This window comes from Portunus trituberculatus, chromosome 21, assembly GCF_017591435.1.
Source record: "Portunus trituberculatus isolate SZX2019 chromosome 21, ASM1759143v1, whole genome shotgun sequence".
Classification (NCBI taxonomy): Eukaryota; Metazoa; Arthropoda; class Malacostraca; order Decapoda; family Portunidae; genus Portunus; species Portunus trituberculatus.
In genome coordinates this window covers 9,188,853-9,213,474 of record NC_059275.1, presented here as the reverse complement: position 1 = coordinate 9,213,474, position 24,622 = coordinate 9,188,853, and the positions used below count along the sequence as shown (strand labels likewise).

Genomic DNA, 24,622 nt, shown 5'->3' with positions numbered 1-24,622 from the left:
AGGTTGGCTGGGTGACCAGTAGACGATCGTGGTGAACACACACACACACACACACACACACACACACACACACACACACACACACACACACACACACACACAGAGACCCCCGTGCCCCCCACACACACACAAGGTTGAAAGGGAAGTTATGTGAATGATATAGAAAAAAAAGTACAGTTTCCTATACAAATACGTAACAAGATAGAAAGAAAGATGTCTGGAGTAGGCGAGAAAAAGATAACAGATAAGAAAAACTAGAGGGAGGAGTCTGTTTGCTCTCCTCCTCCTCTTCCTGCTCTTTCTCTTTCTCCCCCTCTTGTTGACATTTTTGCTTCCCGTATATAAAGTTTATCATCAGTTTGCAGTTTGAGGAAAGTAATTGTGTCCAGGTTATTCTGTAGTGACTCTCTCTCTCTCTCTCTCTCTCTCTCTCTCTCTCTCTCTCTCTCTCTCTCTCTCTCTCTCTCTCGTATTTCACTATTTTCTTTTTATATTTATTCATCTGTGTGTGTGTGTGTGTGTGTGTGTGTGTGTGTGTGTGTGTGTGTGTGTGTGTGTGTGTGTGTGTGTGAATTGATAAGGAAACACAAAAAACAAAATTACGAATACGTTTATTTCTAAGATCAGAGAGAGAGAGAGAGAGAGCATATCAGAATATTACACAAACAGATAAATTTTCTTTCCGTGTCGCATACTATTCCATTGTTTTGTTTTTGTCATTCTTGTTCTTCATTCTTCTTTTTTTCACTCATTCGTAGAGGTCGTGGCGAAGGTCGAGGAGAAGGAGGAGGAGGAGGAGGAGGAGTGGGTGTCATTCTTATTTCCTTTTAATTCTTCGCCACTGCTGTAAAAAAAAAGAGTATATATGATATTATTTGAAGAAGGAAACTACTAATACGTCTATTCTTAGAGAGAGAGAGAGAGAGAGAGAGAGAGAGAGAGAGAGAGAGAGACTTGATTAGCTGAAATGAAGAAGGGATCGAGGTTGGTAAGAGCGGAGGAAAGAGGGGAGTTAGGATATAAAAACAGATAAGAGAAAAGGGAAGGAAGGAAAGAGAGAAGGGAGGAGAAAAGAAGGGAGGGAAGGAAGGATGGAGAGGAGGGAAAAAGAAAAGATGTAGGATTTTTATTGGAAGGAACTTGATGTAATATAATAATGCAGTTCATCTCTCTCTCTCTCTCTCTCTCTCTCTCTCTCTCTCTCTCTCTCTCTCTCTCTCTTAAGAATGGAGGGAAGGAAGGACAGAGGGAAGGAGGGAAAGAAATAGAAAAAAAATGTAGAAAGGAAGTTAATGTAATGTAGTACTGCAGTCTCTCTCTCTCTCTCTCTCTCTCTCTCTCTCTCTCTCTCTCTCTCTCTCTCTCTCTCTCACCTGGGACGTTGGATCTGATGAATAAGTCAGGGATGACAAACTGCTCCTCGCCCCCTTGTCCTTCTCCGCCATCCACTCCACTTCCACTCCCTGGCCTGTTCACTCCACCAAAGTCACTCCCTACTCCACCTGCTCCCCCTAAATCACTCCCTGGCCTGTCCACTCCACCGAAATCACCCCCTACTCCACCAAAGTCACCCCCAACTCCACCTAGATCACTCCCTACTCCACCGAGATCACTACCACTTACACCTACGCCACCCAAGTCACTTCCTGGCCTATCTACTCCACCAAAATCATCCAGTACTCCACCATTATGCACGTGTCCACTCCCTGATCCACTCCCTGACCCGCTGCCGTGCCCTTGGCCTCCGTGATCCACTCCCAGGCTCCCGTGGATATGGCCGCCCACTCCTGAAGGGTATCTGTTGGGCGGGGAGTAGTAGGAGTAGGTGGGGCGGTGCTGGGGCTTCCTGTAATAATAGTAGCGGGAGTAGGAAGGGCGTCGTCCCCAGTACCCACGGTGTCCATAGCCGTAGTGCCCCGGGGCGGCCTCTCCCTGTGGCAGAAGGCACGCCACCAGAGTCGCCAGGAGGAGTGACGGCAGAAGGAGACGTGGCATGGCTCCTGGTGGTGGTGGTGGTGGTGGTAGAGAAGGATAGGTTAGTCTTCCACACACATACGTACTAATACGCACTCACACTTTTTTTTTATGCAAGAGGGGAAGCCGGCCAAGGGCAACAAAAATAATAATATAAAAGTCCCACCTGATTGCCAATTCCCTTGAAATTCAAATAGACATCCAAGAAAGCATCATAATCCAAAATACTTTTGCTCCACTCCTCACACCACGCTCAAAAAGCTTTACGTGAAGTGACGCTGGTTTTTGTGTGTGTGTGTTTACACCTCTACTGACAAATTAACAAGATCAGACTGTGTAAAAAAGTGTCATATTCCAAAACACTTCTGCGCTGCACCTCACACTTCTTTCCCAAAGCTGAGGTGACACAGACCTTCAAGTGCGCGTTTATGGCTCCAGTGGTACATTAACAAGTGCCTTTCTGAAACGCTTCTGTTCCGCACCTCCATTACTTTCAAAGGCTCCAGTTATCGTGACAGTTTTGTTTTTATTTATAAGAACTATACCATTAGTGTTCGTTCTTTCATCAACACCTAAGCTAACGAAACAGAAGTATAATAATAGGTGCGTCATGTTGCCTTCCCTTGCTTGTCGCGTCTCGGCAAACGTAACACCTTCCAAACTAATAAAAAATAATATTAAAGAAATACTACGATCAGATAAATCTTATTATTTTCTTACTAAGTAACTTCTAAATCAATTCACAAACAATAGACATAAAACTAAGTACTTTACGTATTGCTACCGCACATCACGTTCCTTCTCCCAATTTGCCCTGTTTGAACAAGGAACGATTTTGACTGACGGATGGACAGAGACAAAGAAAGCAATAAAACTAGTCAAATTGATAAACAGATGTAAAAAGAAGAAACACATTAACAACAAATTATCTTTCCTTTGCTTTCTTTATCTGAACAATTGCTGACTGACGGATGGACGAAAAGAAAGACATCGAATTTATGAAATGGACAAATGCACAAAACAGACAACAAATTACCTTGTCTTGCCTTCTTTGCTGAAATAAAAACCGACGATTTCAGACTGATGGACGGACGGAAGTGTTCAGATCCTTCGAGGTGCGGCAACAACTGATGGGACAGCGTCAGGTCCTGCCTTTATATCTCAGGCCCTGGCAAGCTGCCCTCTCGCCTTGTTGCGTTCCCTCCTTCACGCCCCAGGGCCCCCATCCCCCGGCCGCCTTCCCTCCAGTCTCTTCCCGGGTTTGCTGGTGCAGGGAAGGAGGGAGAAAGAGAGGTATGGAGGGAAAACCCCCACGCTGGAGGGAAGGATTGGAGGCAGTGTGTGTGTGTGTGTGTGTGTGTGTGTGTGTGTGTGTGTGTGTGTGTGTGTGTAACCAGGATGTGTAGATGAGAGAGAGAGAGAGAGAGAGAGAGAGAGAGATTTTTAAATAGCTGGCCGTGAATCATGCTGGGTGGTGTTCCCCAAGGTGATTGCTCTCTCTCTCTCTCTCTCTCTCTCTCTCTCTCTCTGTCTGTTTGTCTTATACATGTGTATATTGAGTTTTACGCTCTCGCGGGCATTCATTCCTGTGTGTGTGTGTGTGTGTGTGTGTGTGTGTGTGTGTGTGTGTGTGTGTGTGTGTTGTGTGTGTGTGTTTGTTCCTCGTACTAATCTTCGTCTCCATGTTGCTCGTCCTCCCCGTGCTCCTCCTTTTCCTCCTCCTCCTCCTCCTCCTCCTCCTCCTCCTCCTCCTCCTCCTCCTCCTCCTCCTCCTCCTCCTCCTCCTTGTCCTCGTCTTTCTCGTCGTCTTCGTTGGTCTTATCCTCCTCCTCCTCCTCCTCCTCCTCCTCCTCCTTGTCCTCGTCTTTCTCGTCGTCTTCGTTGGTCTTATCCTCCTCCTCCTCCTCCTCCTCCTCCCTGTTCTCTCTTCCTCATTTTCCTTTCTTGTCCTCGTCTTTCTCCTCCCCCTCGTCTTCTTCTTGTCCTCATGTTTTCGTTTGTTTTCTTTCTTTCTCCTCTTCCTCCTCCTCTTCCTTTTCCACGTGTTCTTGTTTCTCTCCTCCTCGTCGTCTTCCTCATTCCTCGTCGTCTTCCTCATTTCTCGTCCTTTTCATCTTCCTCGTCTCCTTCCTCCTTCTCCTCCTTGTCTTCTTCCTTTTTCTTGTCTTATTCTCCCTCTCCCTCTTTCTCCTCCTCCTCCTCTTCATGTTTTACTCCTTTCATCCGATCATTTTTGCAAAACCTGTCTTTTATCTTTCATTTCTCCTCCTCATTCCTGTTTCTTTTCCTTTTTTTTTCATTATACAGACATGCATACTTAGTTTTCCCAGTTTTTTTTATTACATATATTTATTTTTTCTCTCTCAATATACTTACAACGTTTCATTTTTTCGTGCAGCGTCTCGGGAAAGCCCCAAAAGTTTACCCCAACCTGTCTGATGACGACCTTCACTCCTGGACGCCGGTGGTCACTGGGCGTGTGTGTGTGTGTGTGTGTGTGTGTGTGTGTGTGTGTGTGTGTGTGTGTGTGTGTGTGTGTGTGTGTGTGTGTGTGTGTGACTCAGTTTAGTAATGAGAGGAAGCGGAGTGTGTAGGTGGGAATGATAATGATGATGATGATGATGATGATGATGATGATGATGATGATGAGAGAGAGAGAGAGAGAGAGAGAGAGAGAGAGAGAGAGAGAGAGAGAGAGAGAGAGAGAGAGAGAGAGAGAGAGAGAGAGAGAGAGAGAGACAGTGACAATGACAGTGTGACAGAGACAGAGAGACAGAGACAGAGAGACACAGAGACAGGGAAAGGGTGAGGGAGGAGGGGAGAGGAGAGAAGATTATTATCCTATTCTCACTTCACGCTAACTCTTCACGCTACGCACCTTGCTTGAGACACACCCACACTCTTCACACACTGCACACTTAACGCAGCACTAACCTTCCCTTTGTTTCTCATTGGGATACTAGCTCATGTTCAGCTTTGCCACTCTCGCAGCCTCGTCCTCGCTTCTCGATACACTGTACACCAGGGGTTCTCAACCTTTTTAATCTTATGTACCCCTCAAAGTCTTTCAGTATTGATCACGTACCCCTTTCCCAGAATGCAGCTTCAGGAAGGGTAAGAATAAATGTATGATTTATTGACTTAGTTTATTAAGTTTAATTTGTGTGATATATGTGGAGCAGACAAAATTTTTGATTAATATTAGTATGTTTCTACGAGGTGGTGTCGATAGGAACTGGTACCTCACAGGGAGACACTATATGTGACTTACATTCCAAAAAGGAACTATATCAGACAAATTTCGATCATTATGGCAGTGAACTAGTGTTGCTTGCAGCTAGTTACAACTTGTAACTAGTGATAGTGATAAGTCACTGTGTGTGTGTGAATAACATATAAAATAATAAATCGGAGCAAATATTATAGGTTTGCAAGGTTGTGTGGCAACTGTAATCCAAGAGAGCTCCCTCTCAAGTTATATAACTCCAGGAGTTTCCTTGTTAACGTTGTTAACGTGTCCTGGTTCTAGTGAAGGACACCTGCAGCCTAGCACATGTAGGCCACATTGTATACTACGAACAAATTTGCAGTTATTCAAAGCTGAAGTATTTTGAGAAACCTGCCACGTACCCCTAAAATTCCTCTCAAGTACCCCTGGGGGTACACGTACCCCAGGTTGAGAACCCCTGCTGTACACCATTGGTATACTATGGCTGTTATTATGTGTAAACCTTATATGATCCATTGCTATAGTATTCAGGTTCAAGTAAATAAAGATAGTTTTCTAATACCTTCAGTACTGGGTTGCAATCCTATTCTGTTTTTTGGGTGTGATTAGACGATTATATTGACATTAGGAAGGGTTTATGCAGGTCAGAAGATTAATATCCAGAGTCGTCACTGTTTTAATCCCCACATAAGTTTCTGAAGCTGTATAAAATCGTCAAATATAGTAACCACAGTAAACATGAAAATGCCTCCTTGTACTGAAGGGGTTAATGGTTTTGTTACGAGAAATTATATTGATGCCTTGGTACCGATAGATTGTCATGCTACACTTCATAATTTAGTCTTATTACAGATATACATAGTTGATGATTAGTTAAGTAACTTCTAAAGCAATGCTGGGAAGGTTAAGTATATTAACCCCTTCAATACTGGGTCACATTTATACCTTGAGATTTGTGTACGATTAGACCATTTTAGGAGGGGTCTATGGCGGTCACAAGATTAATGGCCACAGTCTTCACTATTTTAATCCCGCACATGAGTTTCTGAAGCTGCACAAAATCACCAAACAGTAAGCAGAATGAATGTGGAAACGCGTCATGGTGCATAAGGGGTTAATAATTTACCTGTCATGCAATTCAGGAGAAGCAAAGTGGTGTGAGGTATACAAGAGTCAATCCTTGGTGAAATGTTCCTGACTCCTTGATAAGACGTCTCTTATGCAATCCAGGAAAAGTAAAAGAGTGGCCGTGGTGTCTGAATTAGTCATCTCAGTGGCGGAAGTCGTCACGTTCCTCACTGGCTCCCCTTATGGTAAGTCCTTCACTCCTCCTCTTATCAGTTGCCGTGTTTATTAAGGAAATTGTCAATATATCAGTTAAGACTGGGAGACAGACACAAGACTGTAGGATTTAATTCACAGGAAATCACTGTTTTGTTTCTCTCGGTCTTCAATCCTCCGTCTATCAGTTACTACATTTCTAAGGGGCTTTATCAACAATTTGACGTGTTTAAGACTCCGGGAAGACACCAAACAGAAGGATTTACTCTCAAATGGATCACTGTTTAATTTCCTTGTATCTTCAGTCCTCTGTCTATCGGTTATCGTATTTACAATGGAATTATTAACATGTAAACGGATTCAGTTTAAGGTGGAGCGCAAAATATATATTGTAGGATTTTAATCTATAAAGTATAATCTGATTGCTGAACACAATCATTCCACGAGATCTGTGATGGTACAGCCAAGCTGTTCTCAAACTAGGTCGCGAGATAAATTTTGACGGGTCAGAGGGACAGAAAAAAATCTTAAGCTTTCACTGTGTATGAATATACGTAATGCAGCGCTTACTGCATGGTTCAAATAAGATGCTCTGCCGTTTCTATACCTATTCTTCCCCCGCTCCAACTCAAGGTTACCAAAGAAATACTGTTAACTACATTTAGTTCTTTGTTTACTCGCTTCTTAGATTGTATTTATCCTCATTTTCGTAAATTGTTATAATGTAATTTTTCATAGTTCATCTTAAGAACATAAAACAAAGAACTCCTTTCGAATGTATACACAGCCTTCTTCCTCCCTGCGGCTGTCTTCTTTCCTCCTCCCCTTCTCTCCAACATTCAGATTAGTTTATACACATTATTGTTTCTTTACTGTGGGTCGCGAGAAGTTGAAATGTTCAAAGTAAGGTCACTCGAACCACTCGTGTGGGCTACTTTTACATTATTGGCTATAGCTATTTAGGAACGCTCTGCATGCTCTCGCCCATTGAGCAAGAATGTATTCAAACTCTTTGCTTTCGCTACTTGTACAGGGCCACAAAAATCATTAGCCTGGTAAATCGCGTTAATGCGTCACTACAACTGTATAAATACCCTTGAAAACCAGAGTGACTTCGTGTAGATTTGAAAGTAGTGGAGGTGCGGGGGTGTTGTGTTTCAGAGTATGAGAGGAGTTGAAAGGAAGACGAAAACATAAGATTCAGTGTACACCATATTCCTGACCACCGCAGTACAATCAAACTAGTGATGTGTACACTTAGGCATGCGGGACACATAGACCTTTAGGGTCTGGTAGAGGCCTTGCGAAGGCCACCTTGCATTTTCCTAGTGTTGCGAGGCACGAAGTGGGAACTAGGAAGATAATTCTCGTCCTCCCCTTCATCGGTATGCATGTGTTAGGCAGGTGTTTCCGTGCGTGACTTGCGTTGTTGTTGCTATTCACTTATTATCTGCTCCAGTGTATAGACTCTTCACTGTTAGAGAAAAGTAATCTCTAAGAAAATGTGACTGATGCTTCCTGTCTTCCTAATGTGTGCATGTAATAGATGCGTCTTATGTTTATTCTCCTACCTAGTTACGGCATCCAGGATACGAGTTAAACTAAGTTGTGGTCTTCCTCTATCAACACACCAGTTTTCATTATGCATAATGTCACTTATTTATTTACTATAGCTATGGCATATATTGTAAAAGTCATGCTATTATCTTTTATTCATATCAGTGTGCCAAACTGTATTACGAGGCAACGTAATGTAAACTACTTTTTAATTTCCTAGTTAAAGTATCGATCCAACACAGGAGTCTTTATATTCACCCACATCGTGTTACTATTATATAGGCTATGTAAAGTGTGTTTCATCTGCTCTCCAATACTTTACTTCTATTTAGTTGATGTCCAAGCTCTTAAGTTGAAAAGCTTTACCTCCTATGAACAATCCCTAAGGTTACAGATATGTCGGGTTCGCGTGAATCTTCTTACAAATAAATCCTACATTGACATTTATTATTTCGCTTTCGCCATAACATTTATTATTTCACTTTCGCCATGCATCTTGTAACTAATTCTGTCTCTCTCCTTCAGATCTACTAGTCGCTGTCCTGCCGATCGTGTCCCACCTCTCAGTCGCCACCAGTCGGCCGCCGTCTGTCAGTATGGACTGGCACACTTCCTCTCCCCGCATCCATACAACACAGCCAGTCCTTACTCCTTTGCCAGGCAACTAATACTCTTGTATAAGTTGGTGTAAGAAACCATCATTGCCAGTACTTGTCTCGGAGATTGTTATTGCTGGAGACCTGTGGCGGAGACTTGGTAGCTGTGGCTGGAGCGAAGGCCGGAGGTGACGTAGGTATAGTGTGAGGTTGGTGTTGTGTACTACGGGTCGTGAGGTTTTGTAAAACACTCAAGGATATTTCTTGATCTTGATACATAGCACAGGCGAATGACGATGACAGGTTGAGATGGACGTGAGTGCTGTAGACATGACAGTGAGACGGAAGCCGTCCCGTTACTTATAGGAGCAATGTATTATATATTTTGTGCGTGAAAGCAAACAGTTCCGTCTGTCTATTTCACCTTGCATGTTAGTTATCAAACGTAATATTTCTAATATTCATCATCATCTGTTCAATGTCACGTACAGCTTCTTGACTGCCGAAAAAATAATCATAATGGACGGTAATATATACATGACAATGCAGTGTTTTTGTTGCAGAGGGACGGTGAGAGGATGCAGTGCTGTAATAACACGCTAGGTTGTGCAAGGTGTTACAGGGAAGGTTGATGTGACTGGCTGGCTGTACTGCTACACTTAGTGCACTTGCTGGTACGCAGAGGTTCAAGAGATAACACCCGCTCACTGCTGGAGGAGTGTAGTGTAGCAGATAATGACTTGCTCCTCGTCTTAGTATCAATATTCAGCGATAAGCAAGACACCTGATGCAAGTTTTGACGTTTATTTGAGATAATTCAGAAATTCACATGATTTTAGGTACGGAGTGGGATGGATCAGGATGGGGGAGAGCGTGGCAAGACGAGGGGTGTGCGCAAAGACCATAGAGAGAGAGATTGTTTTTTTTTTTCTGCCAATAATCAACAAACACACTCTGTGTTTGTGGCCTATGATATACCAAGGGAGCAGCACGTGACCCGTGGATAGGCGGAACCTCGCTTCCACGGCGGGAAATGGCAGTTCAGAAGCGGGCGGGCTGAGGAGCTCAGTGTGTGTGCAGTTGTGACTGTGAGTGTTTGATATCAGTGTAGACGTTCTTACTGTACTGTTATTGCGAGACGATGAAGATTGATGGACACACGGTATATATGTGTTTGTACGTACGGCTTCCCGCAATCTGCAGTGTTTGGCAGATCTGGAATGTCTGGTAAGGTTGGCTTGTGTTGGGTATCTTAATTTCCGTAGGGATTGTGGCACACACACACACACACACACACACACACACACACACACACACACACACACACACACACACACACACACACACACACACACCTGGACATTTAGGTAAATAATGATACAGGAAGGGTTGTGTGTTATGTCAGCAGAGGGGTGGGCTGAGGTGCCAGTAGGTTGTCCATATTTAGGTCATTATCTCATCTTCCGTCACTAATTGCAAGCCAAACATATCACAAAGTGGAGCTGCATGTGTAACATTTCATATTTGCCAGTGAAATATGTCTGCAGTTAGGTGGTTTAATTATGATGAAGAGGAAAAAAAATATGGCTACCGCCTCCTCAGCTGAGCCTGCCATCAAAGACTATATAAATAAACAAGACTGGAAAGCGTCAATTTACCGTGTAGCCTAGGCAAACTTGTAACTCTTCTTGTTTGCGGTTCACTCACGCGATGGCGCTGCTGTTGCAGCTTAAGATCAAGATCAGCACCGTTGATCCGTCTGCATGTTTACATGTGTCAACACTCAAACAAGAGGGCCCACAGCAGTGACAGGTTACACGCCGCATGTTCTCAAGAAATCCGCAAAAATTAACACTAGAGTGGGGCATCCATGTGTTAATTTTGTCGCAGGACAAAGGGCACCCACCCACACTTGGTCTTCCATCGCTTTCCTAAAGATCATGACAGGTAAGTACTGGTGTTTAACATGTGGATCGTAGTATACTTGATTTGGTTGAGACCTGTACAAATCAGTATAAACCTGCGTTACATTTGTTTGCTTATGCTTGCCTGCTTCTGCTATATTTGTAACATAGCTTCCATTCTAGAATCTAGGCCTGCTATTTTGGTAATTGTTTATGTTTATAATTTCCAATGAACTTATTAAACTTGCTTAGATATGTGTTTTTCCTTTCATGAGAATTCCAGATTTCTGGATAACACTTAAAAAAAAAAATCATTGCTCTCAAAATTGGCAAATAAATAAAAAAATATGACTTACAAAAACATTGTGTTTGTATTTCCCATTAATATGCAAAAGTAATCCATGTGTAGAGCACCAAACAGGTACAGTACGTACGCATATTACTTTTTTACTGTGCAGTACCCAACGCCAACAAAAAACACCAAACACAACAGTTACAAAACACAGGAATATTACATATTTTCAGCATACTGTTTTATCTCTTTTCAGTACATAAAGTATGCATATCAAACACTGTTCTGTATTTCCATATAAATGAAAGAAAATAAAGAATTCAACTGCAAAAAACATATTCTGTGAAACTTTAATTATTTTTTCCTGATTTTAATTGGTATTTTTTTTGGCCTTAAAAATCTGGATTTCTGGCCTTTTGAGAGTATTAAGAGCCGAATTAATGGAGTTTGTATGTATATATATATATATATATATATATATATATATATATATATATATATATATATATATATATATATATATAATCTGTAATTTGGCTTATTTGAACCAATTTGAAAATATTTAACTAAGTAGGTGACATGTAATTTACCAAAGTACATTATAAATAGAGAAAGTACACACACACACACACACACACACACACACACACACACACACACACACACACACACACACACACACACACACACAGAACAGTGGACATCTGGAACAGCTTAAGTGAAATAAGTGAAAGGGTGGTTACTGCAGCCACCATACACATCTTTAAAGACAAGCTATATGCATAGCTATAGATATGGAGACAGGCTAATGTACCATGCTGTACAGCACAACTATAGGTAAATAAACACACACACACACACACACACACACACACACACACACACACACTACCAATAATGTACTCTAGTACAGTACATATTTACTTCATCCACCTGTGACCCCGTTCAAGCTCCCTTGTATCCAACTATTTGTAATTAGTGAGGCAACACACACACGTGTGTGTGTGTGTGTGTGTGTGTTCACTGTTTGATCTGCTGCAGTCTCTGACGAGACAGCCAGACATTGCCCATTACGGTGCGATCTGAGAGCTCATTATGTGTATTTTTTTTTCACCTCAGTCGCCTGCTGGTCACCCAGCCAGTCTTCCCCATTACGGAGCGAGCTCAGAGCTAATAGACCGATCTTCGGGGTAGGACTGAGACCACAACACACTCCACACACCGGGAAAGCGAGGCCACAACCCCTCGAGTTACATCCCGTACCTATTTACTGCTAGGTGAACAGGGGCCACACATTAAGAGGCTTGCCCATTTGCCTCGCCGTGTGTGTGTGTGTGTGTGTGTGTGTGTGTGTGTGTGTGTGTGTGTGTGTGTGTGTGTGTGTGTGTGTGTGTCGCCTCCCTAATTATGAATAGTTATCGCACATCTACAATATACATATATCTCTATGATATAACTCAAGTTGGATACAAGGGAGCTAGAACGGGGTCACAGGTAGATGAAGTAAATATGTACTGTACTAGAGTACATTATTGATAGTGTGTTTGTGTGTGTGTGTGTGTAGAGGAAGGAACTCAAAGCGATTATTCAATTCGTGGCGCTGTTTGTTTACCGAGGCGTTAGTTTGCGGTTCACTCAATGGATGGCGCTGTTATCCACTATTCTAGCGGTATATGGCATCTTTACTGGCGACACGAATTTCTTATGGTGAATGGCAATCTTTCCAGTCTTGTTTTATCTATAGTCTTTGCTATATAGCCGCCGTGCCGCTAAGCCCCGCCCACAGCCAGGTCTGTCCTTGTTTGAATATTGTTCTCATTATTCTCTACCTTTATTGGCCTATAAATCCTTTTGAATGGTTTCTACGAATACTTATTGAGTTGTGAAGATTGTTTGATGCTTCAGTCAAGTGAAATGTAATTAATTAACTGTTTTTTTTTTGTGGGTAAATAACTCGATTTATGCTCGATTTTTCTCTTCTCAGCGTATTTTTTTTTTTTTAACCGCTAGTCCAGACATTATTGCTTAAAAAAATCGTGGGAGATGTTTTAAAGTGTTAGACGCTGGTGTTGAGTTGAATATGTGAACTTTGCAGCGATTTGTAGGCCCGTTAAAGTGACAAATTATAACAATCTGTTAACGTTTATAGTTCTTCCTCTTGAGCTTTCAGGTGAGTTTCAAAGGCCTGACAAGGTCGTTTCTATTTTTGTAAAGTGTTTTCCATTCCCGATAAATCAGATTTGTGTACTTTGGAATGTTTGTTTTTATGGTATTGATGTAATTTTCTTCAAATAATTCCTTAAAAATATTTCTATCATTAGTCAACCAAGGAATGTTTTTATATTCCCATAGTTATCAAGAGAACATGTCCTTTCAAAACTTAATAAACTTTCCGGCTTAGGAGTCTTTTTTCTAGGGGGTCATTTTTGAAATGAAAGCGGTTACGTATATATGACGTCATCCTGGGACCGACACGAATCGAGCCGAGCCGTGTCGTGACAGAACAACGCTGGGCCGGCGGGAGAGTTGGTTTGTTGCCAAATATAAGCAGCCTACTGCCTGTGTGTGTGTGTGTGTGTGTGTGTGTGTGTGTGTAATTCACCTCGGTCGTCTGCTTGTCATCCAGCCAGTCTTCCCCATTACGGAGCGAGCTCAGAGCTCATAGACCGATCTTCGGGTAGGACTGAGACCACAACACACTCCACACACCGGGAAAGCGAGGCCACAACCCCTCGAGTTACATCCCGTACCTATTTACTGCTAGGTGAACAGGGGCCACACATTTAGAGGCTTGCCCATTTGTCTCGCCGCCCCGGGACTCGAACCCGGCCCTCTCAGTTGTGAGTCGAGCGTGCTAACCACTACGCTACGCGGTGTGTGTGTGTGTGTGTGTGTGTGTGTGTGTGTGTGTGTTTATCATTTTCCGTGTCTTCGTTTAATCTAATTTTTCATCTACTTTCTTATTTGAGTGGTATTTTCCCTCCTACTTCTCTTCCTCCTCCACAGAGTGACTGTTACCTACTTTTGTGGGTTTGAGAAACTTGCGGTGGGAAGTATATGGGTGACTTGTTCCTGGAGGTGCTGCTGACGGTGGTCAGGTAGGAGCAGCGTGGGCAATCTGACGACCCATGACTCCATCACCACCGCCACCGTACCTGTTGGTATTTTTTCCCAACTTATTATCATTACCATCATTATTGTTGTTGTTGTTCTTGTTGTTATTTTTGTCTGTTATGTTCAGTATTACATTGCTATTGGTTACCGTTACTGGGTTCCCGGTGCGTCTATAAAGGTCGATTCACACACATCAGTGCAGTATCAGTACCGTGTTAGTTCAGTGTCAGTGATACCCGTGTCGCTTCCGTGGCGTGTTCACACATATCCGTGGTGACGCCGTACAACATGGTCAGTGATTTCGAAGATGGCAAAGTTTACAGACGTGGACTTGGCAATGATTGCCATAATTCTTGATGAGGAGGAGGAGGCAGAACAAAAAGTGAAAAAATAGAAAGTGGGTACATGAAGCATGGAAGAAAAGAGAAACTGAAGGAGAGTTTACGACTCTGTACAACGAACCAATTGATGATGAAACAAAATTTTTCCAGTACTTCAGAATGACCGAAAACTGCTATCCATATATTTACGTTGTGACAATTAAATCATACGGAACAGGATGATTTCGCACCAATTCAGTATAAGTACTTCGTCATCCATTTTCTTGAGAGCTCAGAACACTCGTCCGGCGTCCGTGAAAAGTTAAAAAAAATATCGGTGGCGATGATACTGAACTTCACGGAACGGAGACGTAACTGTCACTGACACTGAGAGTCAAAAGTCAAAACACGGCACTGCGCCGGACGTGTTTAAATGCCTCGGTTGAATTCAAAGTAACGATTTTTTTTTCACTGACACTGAAACACTGAGACGGACGCGGCACTTGATACGTCACTGATGTGTGTGAATCGACCTTAATGTCGATGTTATATTGGAATACACCTTCTTAGGTGATGTAAAGTTATTATTCCCTGCCGTTGTATGTTGCAGAGGATGTTAATAGCTCTCTCAGTGTCATATAGCGCGGAGTCTAGAGAAAATAAAGTGCTTTCTAAATCCGGGCCGTGGCAACTCTGCCGGACTGTGCCACGGGCTGGAGACTGAAGTCGGGGCGAGAAGTGCTGGCCATTCCCGCTCTATCAAAGCGAGAGAGAGCACGCCACCCGCTCCTCACAGACCTGACTGGAGGCTACGCGTGAGAGATCGATACACGCGTCTGCACTCTGTTGTCGACTGAGTCACTGAGTCGCTCACACAACTGTTCTTGGTGAGTGATAAAAACGTGACAGTAGTGAGTTAAAGAAGTTGTTTGTTTGTGTCTCTCTCCCTTTCTTTCATTGTGTATCTGTTCGTCTGTATTTCTTTCTTTCACCGGGCGAGTGATAAAAACGTGTCTATTTAAAGTACAAATCAAGGTGGTCTCACTCTACTGTCTGTCCGTCTTTTTGTCTCTGTCTCCTTTCCTCTCCTTCCCTTACATGTTTATAGTCGAATGATTAACCAAGGAAAGGTGTAAGAACTTGGAATTATGGTGTATATGTGAAAATGAAGCGTGTGGCTGTGATGAGTAATTAGGAAAATGTTTGGTGATAAGTTGATCACGTTTGGTATGAGATTCTTGACGTTACTGAATTCATAACGGTAAGTATACTGAATGAGTGACGTGAGTGTCCGTAAAGGTAATGAAATATGCCATTACGTAATCCACAATTTTCTAGATATTACTAGTTATCTTTATTTCTGTGATACGAAATGTGTGATGATAAGAAAGAGCCAAGGGCAAGATAAGTGAGTGAAGAAATGCATGAAACTAGTTTGTATTGAAAGGAAATCCGGATTATGATGGAATTTAGAGATAAGAAGAGGCAATTCGTGTATGCAAGTGTTATTTCAGTGTGATGGCAAGGATAACGAGCGAGTGAGTCAGTGAGTGAGTGAGTGAGAGGGTAAAATGCGGTTTGTATTATATATATTTATGAGGTGTGGTATATAAGTACGTAGGTACACACACACACACACACACACACACACACACACTAACTTTGAGCTACACACACACACACACACACACACACACACACACACACACTAACTTTGAGCCACACACACACACACACACTAACTTTGAGCTACACACACACACAGACACACACACACACACACACACTAACTTTGAGCTACACACACACACACACACACACACACACACACACTAGCACTAACTTTGAGCTACACACACACACACACACACACACACACACACACACACACACACACACACACACACATACATAGGCATTTGTTGCAAGGGTGGGCGATCACGTGCGCCAGGCGTGGGTTTAGCGGTCCTCTGCCTCGCCGCAAGCCATTGGACGTTCAGTGTCGAGCGAGCGAAATCCTTGAGCTGCGAGAATACTGTCTAGCAGGCTTTGTTCATGTGTGTGTCCCGAGGGTCATCTTGCACACACCTTCAAGTGACAAATGAACATAATGGAAATGATATAAAGTGGTACTGTACTGAAAGATGAGTGTTGTTCTTACGTTATGTGGAGGAAGGAACATACATAGAACTTAACGCATTTAAGGCTGAAAGAAGTTGAAAGAAAAGCGATAATCTGATAGACATTCATCACATAGACAAATAAGTAGACAACAATAATAATAATAACCCGCCTAAGCTTTTTCTTATTTTTTTTCAATGATATCTTTGGTAAATACACCACAAGCTTCACACAATCCAGCAGTAACACCAAGAACTAAATGGAGATAATGTGACATGAAGGTGATGGACGTTAACCTCTACTTTTGTTTACATCACTGCAAAAAGAAAAAAAGAAAAGGAAAATTTCAAAGAATCTCCTAGCAACACCAGGAACAAAGTCAAGATAAATAAATGTTCTATGAGCGTTTACACTTTTTTCTTTTAACTATTACAAACACACGAAACTTGTAATAGAGTCCACTGGCAAGCCCCCCACAAAAAAAAAAAGAAAAAAAAATTATACAAAAACCGTCAAAATTCAACTTTCTATTCATTTGACCCCTCAGTACTGGGATGCATTTTTACCTTGAGTTTTGGGTGTGATTAAACGATTTTATTCACATTAGGAAGGGTCTATGGAGGTCAGGAGATTAATGGCCAGAGTATTCACTATTTTAATCTCCACGTAAGTTTCTGAAGCTTGTCACGTTCCCCAAATTTCTGATGGGTTATTTCACCCTAAATTTAATAGATTCCAGGTTCAGGGAACGACACAGAAAAGAAAGTATAACCACATGAAATGAAACAAAGGCAACGGAAACTTATAATAATTTATTTAATCTAATCATAACTTACTATTTACAATTTACAAATAAAGAAGGGCAAACAAAATATCACGCGAAACAAATTAAGCCTGGATAACACTCCCGCAACTCTCCGTAGCTCGTACCCACGTGGTCAGATATAATCGAACCACCTGCAAAAAAAAACTGAGAAACAAAGGAACTTTAACTAACGCGACTCATAACGAACTCGCAACAACATGGAAAAACATACGAATGGGGAAAAAAAAAATATTCGGACATACCAGAAATATAACCCTTGAAAACAATTACAAAACCAAGTACAAACACTGACAAAAACACACGTAAAAATCCAGTCAAACGAGTAAAAAGATTGCACAAAACACATAAAAACACCCCATTACTGGTTATAATACACAACACATACCTTTGTGGCTTTTAGCCCACAACTCACACACACCACGTGGCCTTTCCCAGCTGGAGAGCAGGCCTCCTCCTGGTGACCCTGTTGACCCCTGGCAAGCGAGCGAGAGAGCGAGGTCTTTTTTTTTTTTTATTTTTTTTTTTTATTTGGCCATCACCCTGTCTTGGGTATTAGGCCATTTTTACTCTATTGTTTTTTTGTGACTTATATTTCTTTAAAATTAGGTCTTTTATTTTGTTTTACATATATACAGTTTTTTATTGGTTTATTCATTTATTTATTTTATTTATATAGTTATTTTAATTTAACCTTTTTTTTTTGTTTATTTGTTTTAATGTTAACATAAAATATCCACACACATTCTCATGCACGCTTCATTCACACAAGGATCCTATACCTATCTCAAAACTATTGTCCTTTGTCAGGGCATGGGGAAGGGAGGGATAACTCACAATCACACAGGGTGGCTACGTAGCATCACTACGTATTGCATATATACATGAAGGGAAAACATTCACATTAGATCACGCAAAATTGGAATCATACACACTTTCATACTTTTATTTACATACATATATATATTTTCAAATATTTACAGAGTGGAGAATAAATAACATAATATATACACATAAATCACAACTCTCTGATTAAATTGGTCTCAGTCAGATAAATCATCAGTCTATCGACCACATCCGGATGTTCGTCACCCAGAAGGGTGGTTTGAGTTAGCGGGAGGCCGCGACCCCGGCAATACGCCGCCAAGGGCCGCCTTTCCTCACGATAACGCACACAGTGAAGCAGGACGTGCTCGACAGATAGGGTGATATTACATGTGGAACACTGTGGTGGAAAGGTGTTGGCGATGTAGGGGAGCATGTGGGTGGGAGGGTGCAGCCCATCCTGAGGCGTGCGAGGACCACCTCCTCTCGCCTTGTGGGGCGATTGGAGGAGGCCCACTCGCCCAGGATGGGTTTGGTGGTGTGGAGGTGGAGGTTGTCCCAGTGACTCTGCCACAGGAGTTTTGCTGATGATTTAACAACTGAGAGACATGACTGCAGATCCCGACGGAGGTTCCACGCTCCCTCGAGCTCTGCAGCAGACCGAGCTAGCATGTCAGCCTGTTCATTCCCGCGTATACTGGAATGTCCAGGCACCCAAACCAGTGAGAAGGATTTATGACATGAATTCAGCTTATTAATGATGTTGCCCTGGATTTCATTTGTATCCGTGCGGCCGGACTCTATTGCCTGAAGGGCTGACATAGAGTCCGAAAAAATGACAATTGAATTATGAAGTGAATTTAAAGCATAATCTATGGCTTTGTCAATAGCAAAAATTTCAGCAGAAAACACCGATGTATGGGTAGGCAGTCGGAACCTGAGGGCACATTCACGACCAGACACTTGCACCCACACATTCACCTGTCTTGGAGCCGTCTGTGTAGAGATGTAGGGATGGAGGGAGGCCAGCGACGAGGGCTCGGAAGTGGTGTTGGAGCTCCACCTCGGTAACCACAGCCTTCTTCCCTGAAGCCAGTTGATGTTGAAGGTGGTGGGGCGATCTTTCCATGGGGAAGGGTGGGCAGCACGAGTGGTCCGCATCGTCCAGTCTCACGGCCGTTTGCCAGCAGAGCGTATGTAGTCTGACTGAGACTGGACGGCGGACCGCGTTGTGTAGGTGGTGGTGCTGCCATATAATCTTGTTTGCTGTGTTACCGAGGGGAGCCTTCCGGGCTCTTTTTATTTCATAGGATAAAAGAAGGGCGTCGCGACGGATTTGCAGTGGTGGTGTGTTGGCCTCAACCTCCATCCGCGCCACACGAGTGCAGCGCAGGGCTCCAAGACACATTCGCACACATTCATTCTGTAGAACATCCAGTCTCCTCAGTGTTGGTTCCGACGCAGACCCATACACCGGTGAGCCATAGTCTAAATGAGAACGAATTAAGGACTTGTACACCATTAATAAAGATTTTCTGTCTGCTCCCCATGAAGTACCAGAAAGGTATTTGAGGACATTGATTTTTTTACGACAACGAATGAGCAATTCATTAACATGAGTCTTCCAATTGAGTCTGCTATCAAAATGCAGACCCAAGAACTTGACTGAATTTTGAAACGGTATCGGTTGGCCTTGAAGAGTTAATTGCAAATCAGGTACGTTACGTCTAGTGAAAACAACACCGATACACTTAGCAACTGAAAACTTAAATCCCCATAGCGAGGCCCAATGCTGGACGGAATCAAGAGCATCCTGAATCCGCCCCGCCGAGAATTGTGCGTTAGGCGAGGAGTGCCATAACGCACAATCGTCGGCGTACAATGAGTATTTAAGATTCCTGGGGACGGGAGTTGTTGACAGAATATCATTAATCATTATACAAAATAAAATGGGACTAAGAACACTACCCTGTGGCATCTCCTGGACGAAAACGTCCGAGATTACGTTACCAGGAAGCTTGACAGAGAATGTTCTGTCCTGAAGAAAATTATAAACAAAGCAAGTTACCTCTGAAGCCATGAGCGTAGAGTTTCATGAGGATACCGTCTCGCCATGTCATGTCGAAGGCTTTGTGGATGTCTAAAACACCCTATCATGAATTCTTTTTGGCAAAAGCCTCTGAAATGCAATGCTCCAGATGTGTTAGGTGATCCATCGTGCCTCGGTACTTCCGAAATCCCGACTGTTGATCACCTAACAAACCCTTCGCTTCTAAAACAAAAAGTAGCCTTCGCTTTACCATACGTTCCATGACCTTACATAGACAGCTCGTGAGCGCAATAGAACGAAACGCACTGGGGTCCGTAAGGCGTCCAGTCTTTTGAGGAATTGGAATGGTGTAGGCGAAACGCCAAGACTGAGGGAAAGTGTAGGTTGTCCAGATTCTATTGTAGAGTGTTGATAATTTTGAAAGGGAATAGTGGCCAAGATGTTGTAACATAGTATATGAAATGTTGTCTGGATTTCAGGGCAAAGAGGAGTTCATCCAACGTAAACTCTGTTGTAGTCCGAGTTTACGCCTCCCGTGGCAAAGTTTGGGACAGTGAGTTCTGCTGCCTCCTTCCTTGGAAGGAAGGTAGGGTCATAATAAGTTGTGCTGCTGGCCTGATGGAATTGGTGGCTATGGCATTTGCTATTTCTATTTTGTTATCAATTACAATATTGTTTATTTTGAGTGTTGTGATAGGAATGTATGGATTTTTATTATTTAATATGTGTATTGTCTTCCATACTTTGTGAGAGGGTGGTGCGGTTCACTGATGATATAAATTGTCTGAATGAGTCTTTCTTTGCATTACTTTCCTTGCCTGAGCCCTTGCCTTTTTATAGGCTATGAAATTTGTTTGACTGGGCTGCTGGCTGAAGTACCTGTATCGTCTATTGCGCTCACGAAGTGCTTGTCGGCAATCCGTTGTCCACCATGAGACTCCATGCTTAGTGTAAACTGCAGAAGTCTTCGGAATACAAGCCTCAGCGGCGTGTAATATGGATTGTGTTGCGTTGCTGACCATCGTGTCAATGTCCTCGCCAGATATATCCACGTCGGCAACCCCACGGAAGGTTGCCCAGTCTGCTCTCTTGAAGTTAAACTTGGGAGGGCGGGGATTGGGCGGGATGTCGCGTGCATAAGAGATGCAGATGGGCAGATGGTCACTTCCGTGGGAGTCGTCGATGACTTCCCAGGAGAAGTCAGGGAGTATATTTGGCGAGAGCAACGACAGATCAATGGCAGACGCGTTACCAGTCCGATCATCTACACGAGTCGCACTTCCATCGTTCAGAAGACAGAGGTTTGTCTGTAATAAAATGTTTACTATCTGCTCCCCATGTACACTTGACCTCTCACTTTCCCATTGTTGATGATGGGCGTTAAAGTCGCCAAGAACTAGCCTGTTGCCCGGAAGCTGGCTAATAAGAGATGTAATGTCATCATCAACAATGGAGGTATTGGGAGGCAAGTAGAGGGAACAGATAGCCAGATACGTGTCGTTGAATCTCACCCTGCACGCGACCGCTTCCAGAGGTGTATTCAACGTCACTTCTGTTTGTGTCAGTGTTTTGTGTATGTATATGGCAACGCCGTGTCCCTCATATCTTCTATACGGGTGGTAGTGTTTTAGCACTGCAGGATCAGGCTGATCCTGCAGTCTCGTCTCCTGTAGACAAATAACGGACGGCCTGTGTATGTTCACTAAAAGTGACAAGTATGGATCTTTATTCCGAATACTTCTGCAATTCCACTGTAACACCTTGAACATTATGGCTTAAGAGTTGTGGTGGCGGCCGTTTTCTTAGTCCTTTTGCGCTCAGAGGCGCTGCCGGGGAACCTCTCCCGGCCCTTACTAATGGTGACATCCATCGATTCATCAATTGTTAACTCCCCGGAGCTCGTCGAGAGGGAGCGAGCGTGAGAACCCCTTCTCGACGGCGCGGGAGCGGCGACGACATGAGAAGGGCGTTGACGTTCAAGTTTTGTTAAATTTAATTTATTAGACTTGTCTGTCTTCTCACCCTTACTGGGAGTACGAGAAATAGCAGACAGGTATGGAGCAGAGGAAGTTATAGGAGTAGAGGTTTTAGTAGTAGTAGTAGTAGTTTTAGCAGATGATGAGGCAGAGGTTGAAGGGGAATCAGTGGTGGTAGATGGAGCAGGCAGCAGGTCGCTGAGGTCAGTCTGGATAACAACAGTACACATCTTAGGTGGAGCCCTTACTGTTGAAGCGTAGGAGACGTTTGAAGCAGGTACGGCCTGCGTCTGCTTCACTCGCATCCTTGCTTCATAGTAAGAGATCCCTTCAGTAGCCTTAACCGTGCAGACCTCTTTCTCCACTTTCCACGCGGGACAATCGCGTGAAAAAGTGGAGTGAGCACCTTCACAAAGCAAGGTCACGCTCACACCTTGTTTTAAAGGCTTGCCAGCGCCTCGTGGGAAAACATATCGTCCCTCAAATACATACTTAATGCTATAAATATAAATAATTTTGTCCTTACTCACTAACATCCTTACCTACGACACATAACATTCTAAAGAAACACACTCTTATTAACTAATAATGAATATAAAGGAACTTAAACTAATGTACAATATGGCATAATTACTAGTTGCCCACTCTCACCGTGGTCCAAGGAGAGCGGAGCTGGACAAAAGAATTAAAGGGGTAACTTCCTAAAAAGTCACACCGTGACAAGCTGTATAAAATCACCAAAAAGTAAGCAGAATAAATATGAAAACATGTTCTAGTACTGAAGGGGTTAATTCATGGCGAAATGCACAACGAACTACACAAATAGAACTCAAGCTACGTAGAATTTTCAAGGATAATGCCACTGTCAGACGAGAGACGGGAGGAGAGGGAGAGAAGCAGTGCCATATGAATGTAGGTATAGATGCCAAAGTGTTTGCTCGCGTGCCAGTATACGAGAGCCAGAGTCAACAAGGGGGGAGCCAACAGCCGAGCACGCAACGCGCTCAGTAGAGAAGTGATAGTGAGCAAGGGAAGTCACGTTTCTCTGTCCCCATGATGTGATAAACTAAGTTAATCTGTTTCGTGAGTGAGAAATTATCCAGTGAAGACTCAAAAGAGATCGTGAGTATAGCTGTTTGTTGTGGAGGAGGAGGAGGAGGAGAATGTTTTTCGTTGTCTTGTTCGTTTTATCATTGTTTCGTTTCATCATTGTTGTTATATTCTACTTGTTTTGTGTATTTATGTATTTGATACTTTTTGCTACGTGTACAGAGCTTTGTTTGTTTACTGTTATTAGAATTTTTATTTCAGCTTTGTTTCTTTCCTCTTGTTATTTTTCTTCTTTTACCTTCATTTTTATCTTTTACTGCTTTTTATTCTTATCAATTTTTTTTATTTGATATGCTTCCACTCTTCTTTCTTATGTCGCTGGTTAACGTTGGTGCAAAGGTTGGCTGGCGTGTTGCAGTGTTAGCGGTGATAACTGATAAAGATCGCGCAGGTATTGGTAAACGAGGTGACACCGTTAACGCGTTGTTCACGGAGAAGTGTTAGGTAGTGATGACGTGATGGTGGTGGGGGCGGAGGAGTGGTGCTAATGTGGTAGGTGATTGGTGAGTGGTGACCGAGGCGGGGCGGGGCGGGGCGGGACGGAACGGGACGGAGTGGTGCATGTACACTGGGATGTGGGGATGTCCTATGGATAGACTCAACCTGCATATCAGAGGACCGTGAGCTCTCCCTTCTCTTTCATGGCCTAAGTATTGTTCATTTAGAAGTTTCATGTGTGTACATGATATATGGCGAGTTCAGGGACGCACATATGTATGTACTGTACAGTAATCAGCCAGTCAGGGGAAGGGAGGAGAGGGAGGGAGATGGGGTCGCCCAGGCGATTGGCTCTCCTGTAATTTCTTACAATTTGTGTTTTTCAATACACTCAAAAACTCATTTATCATTTCAATCGATGTTTGTATTAACACTCGTCTTAGGAATGGAAATATTGGATCCGTTTGTTCTCATAAGATTTGGAAATATTTTGAAAGTTTCCTTTTAACATGTTGTCTTGTGTGCATTGCCTTTGTTTTATGTAATAGTATTCTTCCTCCTTCTCCTCTTCTTTTCTTTCTTCATTTTTTATGTTGTTTTAGTATAAGAAGAGCACTGGCCTAGGGCAGCAAAAGGAAGAAAAAAAGGCCCATTGAGGTGTCAGTCCCTAAAGAAAATAATAACAACAGAATATGTCTTGGAACTTCCTCCTTCTACTACTACTACTACTACTACTACTACTACTACTTTTAGTACTACTACTACTACTACTACTACTACTACTACTACTACTACTACTACTACTACTACTACTACTACTACTACTATTACTACTACTACTACTATTACTTAATACCTTTACAACCACCGCTACTACTACTACTACTACTACTATTACTACCGCTACTATTACTACCGCCACTATTACTACCGCCACTATCACTACCGCCACCACCACCATTACTACTACTACTACTACTACTACTACTATTACCAGCAAATGATATATACT

General features: G+C 42.8%; 2 protein-coding genes across 3 annotated transcripts in view; one reads left to right on the top strand and one right to left on the bottom strand.

Annotated features, from left to right (window-relative positions):
* Positions 1-594: 594 nt before the first annotated feature.
* On the bottom strand, positions 595-3,158 carry LOC123506880 (glycine-rich protein 5-like). Of its 2 annotated transcripts, none has more exons than XM_045259252.1 (3): positions 3,011-3,158; positions 1,374-2,000; positions 595-844 (listed from the first exon to the last, which is right to left on the bottom strand). In XM_045259252.1, the coding sequence occupies exons 2-3, from the start codon at positions 1,993-1,995 to the stop codon at positions 828-830; spliced, it is 639 nt and encodes a 212-aa protein (XP_045115187.1). In that variant the 5' UTR covers positions 1,996-2,000; positions 3,011-3,158; the 3' UTR covers positions 595-827. The 2 variants fall into 2 exon arrangements, with proteins under 2 accessions (XP_045115187.1, XP_045115188.1); XM_045259253.1 differs by having other exon boundaries at positions 595-841.
* Positions 3,159-14,875: 11,717 nt separating this feature from the next.
* Positions 14,876-24,622, top strand: part of LOC123506878 (solute carrier family 43 member 3-like) — a 59,300-nt gene continuing 49,553 nt past the window's right edge. Inside the window, 1 exon segment of the mRNA XM_045259247.1 lies at positions 14,876-15,154. The gene's annotated coding sequence lies outside the window, so the exon portion shown is untranslated.